Raw genomic sequence first — 6239 nt, 5'->3', positions numbered from 1 at the left:
CTTCATTTTAGGCTTCTACTAAATGACAGGATGTATATCTACCAGCGTTATTTTGTTTACAAAGAGAGACCAAAGTTAGCTTAAGATAGCATTTTTCAAAGTGTATGCCACAGAACATTAGTTTTCCAGGACATTATGTAGTAAGTGGGGAAAAAAAGGTCTATAATCAAGTCAGTTTGGAAAACACTGGGCTGAACAAAATTATTTGTATTCCTTTATTCTAAGATTTGAAAATGCAAGTATGGTTTGAATATACACAAGGAGTATACAGTGTGCAGCATTTCCCAGCAGAACCCTCTTTTCACAAAACATCTCTTAGGACTCGTTTTCCTTGGGATACCAGTTGGGAAAGCAACAAACTCAGATGCCAAATGGAGCCAGACAGCTGACATAAATGAAGGAAGGAGGCTGGGCATAGTCCCCACATGGCATAGTGGGGACTGGCAAAGTGAAAAGGGACAGCCCCTGCTCAGCTTTTAAAGATTCTCTCTGTTAAGAGAATGTGTGCCATTGTGGCCAGAACTTCTAGCTCCTTATGAACTGCCAGGATTCTGGAGTTTCATGTGAAATACGAAATGTTAAAAAATAACAACTAAAACAGGTTTTTAAAAAACCCTGCTGATGAAACGGCTCACCCAGGCTACAGCCCGGGAGCTGCCAGTTTGCCAGTTCAGCTCAGGAGTCTGGAGTGATGGCTGGAGAAATCAGGTGCAGGACCTTGGGTGCCTCTGCTCCTCCTCCTCAGCTCTCTGGGTCCTCTGAGCTGTGTGTGCTCAGCGGCCCTGGCTCCTGGTCTGCAGCATGCCCTGCTGAGCTGGGAAGGTGAATAGGGCCCCCAAAGGTTGTATGGTTGTTTTTTTGGTTGTTGTTTTTTTTTTTTTTTTGGCCAGTTCCCTCTCTTCCAAACTATAGGACTAATGTGTGCTTCCAAATTATCTTGGTGGGTACCTTTTTAAAATGATTTTTCGAGACAGAGTCTCATGTGCACTGATGGATCACGGCTCACTGCAGCCTCAACCTCCGAAGGCTCAGGTCATCCTCCCAGAGGAACTAGGATTACAGGCATGAGCCACCACACCCAGCTAACTTTTTGGATTTTTTAGTAGAAATGGGGTTTTGCCGTGTTGCCCAGGCTGGTCTGGAGCTCCTGGCCTCAAGTGATCCGTGCCTCGGCCTCCTAAAGTACTGGGATTACAGGCGTGAGCCACCATGCCTAGCTCATGTATCCTCTATCTGAAAATAAGGAGTAAACTGGGCGGTGAACTGAACTCAAGGACTGGTGGCCCTGGCAGATAAACGTCTGGTGTGCATTTTCAGTGCTACAAAGGACAACACTCCAATTTGAGTGTGAGTGTCTTAGTCTGCTCGGGCTTCCCCCATAAAATACCACAAACTGGGTGGCTTAGACACCGGCAATGTATTTTCTCAATTCTGGCAGCTAGAAGTCCAGGATCAAGGCGTGGCAGTCTTGGTTTCCCCAAAGCCTCCCTCCTGGGCTTTCAGGCCGCCCTTCCTGCAAGGTCTTTGTGTGTCGCATTCTTGGCGTCTCCCTGTGTGTCCAAATGCCTCTTCTTATAAGGACACCAGTCAACTTGGATTAGGATCCACCGTAATGACCTTTTACCTTAATCACCTCCTTAAAGGCTGCATCTCCTGATGCAGCTGGCTTTGGGGGTTTTGGGGGCCTCCGCATGGGGGCGCGCATTTCAGCGCATCTGCGTTCACGACTCAATACTGTGTCTCCCTCTCATTTCCTTCTCCCCGGAGCAGGGCTCTGTGCAGTCTTTTACCCCCTCTCCGGTGGAGTACCACTCACCAGGACTCATCTCCAACTCCCCCGTCTTGTCGGGCAGCTACAGCAGTGGGATTTCTTCTCTCAGCCGGTGCAGCACGTCGGAAACCTCAGGCTTTGAAAATCAGGTGAATGAACAGTCGGTCCCCCTGCCGGTGCCGATGCCGGTGCCGGTGCCTGTGCCGAGCTACGGCGGGGAGGAGCCGGTGCGCAAGGAGAACAAGACCCCGCCCCCGTACAGCGTCTACGAGCGGACTCTGCGGCGCCCTGTCCCGCTACCTCACAGCCTCTCCATCCCCGTCACGCCCGAGCCGCCCGCGCTGCCCCCCAAGCCTCTGGCGGCGCGATCCAGCCACCTGGAGAATGGGGCCCGGAGGACTGACCCCGGCCCACGGCCCAGGCCCCTGCCCCGCAAGGTCTCTCAGTTATAAGTCACTTTTCTATGTACCTGCGATGCATTCTTTGCCCGTTTACAAAATAAGAAGTATGATGAGAAGACATTTAGTGTAGGCACTTTAATAACTTACTCAGATCCTTCGATGAATGGAATTAAAACTTGCTTATTAATATCATGTTGCACAATATTAAAAGTTGCTGATCTAAAACGCCAGATGTTAAGTGAAGTATGGCTGAATTTCATTAAAATGTTTCTCATTTGAAAGTGGTAAATAGTGATAAAGACTCCTTTTGTACCTTTTTATGTTCACTTTTTTTAATATAGTTTAATCTTAAAACCAATACGATATTGTCAGACAATACAATGTGTGACAATGTTGTATCCTTTTTACTGAATACTTGATACTTGGAGAAAGCCTAAGTCAGTGTACATCCTAACACAGTGGTCCTTATTTTAGAAGACTTCTGTAAATAAGGCAAGGATTTTGGCTCTTCCCCTGAGCAGATTATCAGTGCAGATCATCAGAATTAAAGTTCAAGCAGGTGAGCAAGACAGTATACTTAAAGGGTTGCAAGGATTGGGACTGGAAATTGTTTTGTTCTTGAAACAAAATGCTTCTTTAAGGTTGCTTTTGCTGTTTGACTGCTGTCTACATTCTTAAAATGCTATTTCGCGAATTGGTTGCTAAATCCCTTACTACCCTGACACCATGGTATCTACTGTATTTCTTTTCAAGGTGCAATTTGCTTCAGAGTTCCAATCAGCTAGATTAAGCAAGAGACTCCAGAAGAAATGTTTACTTGAATTTTGCGCTTCCTTTCTTGATAGTTTCCTATATAAAATTTGTCATTGAACAAGAGCAAGTGCTCAAGTATTAAAGAGGCACAAATGACTGTGCCCCATTAGCAAGAATTCAGGAATCAATACAGGACAGTATTAAATTAATAGCTTAAGTGAAGAAAAAAAACTTAGTGAAAATGTATTAGCATGATTAAATGGCAAAAGGACTTATCAAAGGCAAGGGCATTAACTTTCAATCCTGCACAAAATAAAAAATTCCTCACGACTCTCCACTTTTACCAGTGGAGTTTGTCTTAGCTGACCTGTCGTCTTTCTGTTGAAGGAGGATTGCTGTAGACTTCTCTAGCTTGAATATTGCAACATAGCATCTTAGATCTAGGTAGGGATGCTAATGCCACAGTTGTAGAAGTGTGAAAAAAGCACCTTGTCTGTAGTAATGTATTTTATATCTTTGTTTTTTCTTTTACTGACTGTTTATAACACTCAATTGACAATAGATATGAACTGTATTTTAAATCATACTGTTAAATATTTTCCCTCTTTTGTTGGGAAGCTCATTTTAGTTTAACCATGTTTATTTCGTTGGTAGCTTACCTGGAAGGCAGTGACCACTTTTTTATATTCTCTTAATGAAACCATTCAGCAGGTATATGCTGTTGAGGCTGGTTATAGAGGTTTTCTATAATAAATGTTCAAGTATTTTTGTATATAACTGGTTAATTTTAATAAGAGATACCATTATGTGTAAAAAAAGTAAAAATAAAAGCAAACAGTTGTTGATGCAGTATGATTGTTATAATTATGCCAAATACTTTATGTATGGAAAAAGAATATTTGTACATATGTGCTTTTAACAATTCTGCCATATTGACTTTACAATTTTGAATGTCGGAAAAATTAATATATGTTAAATATTTATGTTTAGTGAAAGTGTTCATAATTGAGAAAAGGAACATATGCATTTTAGCTTTGTATCTTGCAAGTTTTGCAGTCAGAAATTTTTTCAACTAGCTTTTGCTTTTGATAACACTTTGTGTCTGTAACCACGTTCATATATATACACATATATATGTGAAGCTCCATATTTCTGTTGCTTTAAAGAAGTAAAAACTTCCATTTAAATAAGATGACATGCATAAGATAACAAAGCTTCCTTGATTTCCTTTTCCTGTGTAATTTAATAGATTTGTTGACTAGTGCTTGGGCACAGTATAAATCAGTGTTATTTGCTCTTGGAGCCATTTTTTTAAAAAAATTTTGGCAGTGAGCAGTTGAATTTATCTTGAATTTATCATGTGTGTGTATTTCTGAAGCAGCTACATAGCAGAACATTTTAAGAGATTCTGTTAGCCCACATGTTCCTGTTGGTTGCTGCTGAATGGTAAATATTTAATAAAATTACCAGATTAATCTTAATATTTCTGTCTTGACTCCTATCATCAGCATGTCTTTACTTGGAATAGAAGCGACTGTTGATCTTATTATAGTGAGATTTCTAGCCTTCTTTTTTAGATAGATCCTGTTTGTGTTGTCGTGCCCAGATAGATGCATTTCACACTCACTACAGCTCACTTATGCCATAGGAAACAATCACTGGAAAGGTAACAAACAATATGGGTTAATATCCCATAGAGAAGGTAGCATTTACCTGGTTGGCTGACCATTCATTGGCCCTAACCAGAGCCAACTTAAGTCAAACCATCAAAATTTGTTTGCATCAGAAAACTTGACATAAAACAGATAATTCCAAGCATATAAGGGCATGGTTAATGCTGCTTTTGACAGCTGTGGTAAAAATCTATCTGCATGCCAACTCTTCTCCCTGGTTTTCATAAAATAATAGAAAATATACATTCAATATACACTGAAAACCCCATTGACTATAAGATTTCTATTAATAAAGCCTGGCTTTTAACTTGGTGAAATGTGTCAATATTGTATTAGGTTTAAGACATTTATGTAACTCAGTGCCAAGAAAACCATTGTCTACAGCTTCAGCCTCATTGAATACAAAAACCCATTTAAAGGCCATTGTCAGCTGGGCGCAGTGGCTCACGCCTGTAATCCCAGGACTTCGGGAGGCCGAGGCTGGTGGATCACTTTAAGTCAGGAGTTCAAGACCAGCCTGACCAACATGGTGAAACCCCATCTCTACTAAAAATACAAAGATTAGCTGGGTGTGGTGGCGGGTGCTTGTAATCCCAGCTACTTGGGAGGCTGAGGCAAGAGAATCACTTGAACCCAGGAGGCGGAGGTCGCAGTGAACTGAGATCACGCCACTGCACTCGAGCCTGGGTGACAGAGTGAGACTCTTGTCTCAAAAACAAAAAATAAAGGCCATTGTCAGTGTCTTTCTGATTGTTTCTCAACATTATCTAAGTGCCTTTGGAATATTTTTGGGTTGTTTACATTACAACTGAGCCTGTCAGTATTTGGACTCTACAAGCATAATTACAATAAGAAGAGCTCAGTTTCCTACATAAGTAGGTTTCTCCCTGGATTGTTACTAACTGTTCTACAAAACACAACAAAGAGAACAACAAGTTGCGTAGCTTTGCCTTTGTTTTATCTGTGCACATTGAAAGGTGGTTTGTACCAAAATGAATTCTTACTTATTTTTTAAAGTAAGCCCAGCCCTCATTATGTAAGAATACCATACAATCCCCGTACTTTGGGAGGCCAAGGCGGGCAGATCATGAGGTCAAGAGATCGAGACTAGCCTGGCCAACATGATGAAACCCCATCTCCACTAAAAATACAAAAATTAGGTGGGCATGGTGGGACATGCCTGTAGTCCTAGTTACTCAGGAGGCTGAGGCAGGAGAATCGCTTGAACCCGGGAGGAGGAGGTTGCAGTGAGCTGAGATTGCGCCACTGCACTCCAACCTGGCGACAGAGTGAGACTCCATCTCAACAACAAAAAAACAAATACCAGAAAAATCAGTTGGGAAATGTAGCAAAATACCAATCCCCTAACATAACTATTAATATTTTTACATATTCCTTTTGCCTTTTTCTACACATATATATATTACATAGTTTTTCTAAATTGTTAACTGCTAGTTCCTCAAAGACACAGTCATCCACACAATCTATTGAGGATACAGGGCTGAGTTCATTGCTCCCTACGATAAGGGAGAGAAACCCACCTCAACAGAGCTTTGGTAGTGTCTTATGGCAAAGGGCAAGATCAGATTTTGTTGAAATTCTGGAGTTTTGTTTAAGGTGGATCTTTTAATGAGCAGGCCT

The 6239-nt window shown here is 41.6% G+C and overlaps 1 protein-coding gene across 1 annotated transcript in view; it reads left to right on the top strand.

The window, feature by feature from the left end:
• The window catches only part of DOCK4 (dedicator of cytokinesis 4), a 477639-nt gene extending 473233 nt beyond the window's left edge, over positions 1 to 4406 (top strand). The window contains exon 51 of the mRNA XM_011955954.1: positions 1771 to 4406. Within this exon, the coding sequence (XP_011811344.1) occupies positions 1771 to 2223 (453 nt within the window). The 3' untranslated portion in view covers positions 2224 to 4406. The remainder of the gene's footprint in view (positions 1 to 1770) is intronic.
• Positions 4407 to 6239: the final 1833 nt, after the last annotated feature.

This window comes from Colobus angolensis, unplaced genomic scaffold (genome assembly GCF_000951035.1).
Source record: "Colobus angolensis palliatus isolate OR3802 unplaced genomic scaffold, Cang.pa_1.0 Scaffold403, whole genome shotgun sequence".
Classification (NCBI taxonomy): domain Eukaryota; kingdom Metazoa; phylum Chordata; class Mammalia; order Primates; family Cercopithecidae; genus Colobus; species Colobus angolensis.
This window is presented reverse-complemented; position numbering and strand designations above follow the sequence as displayed.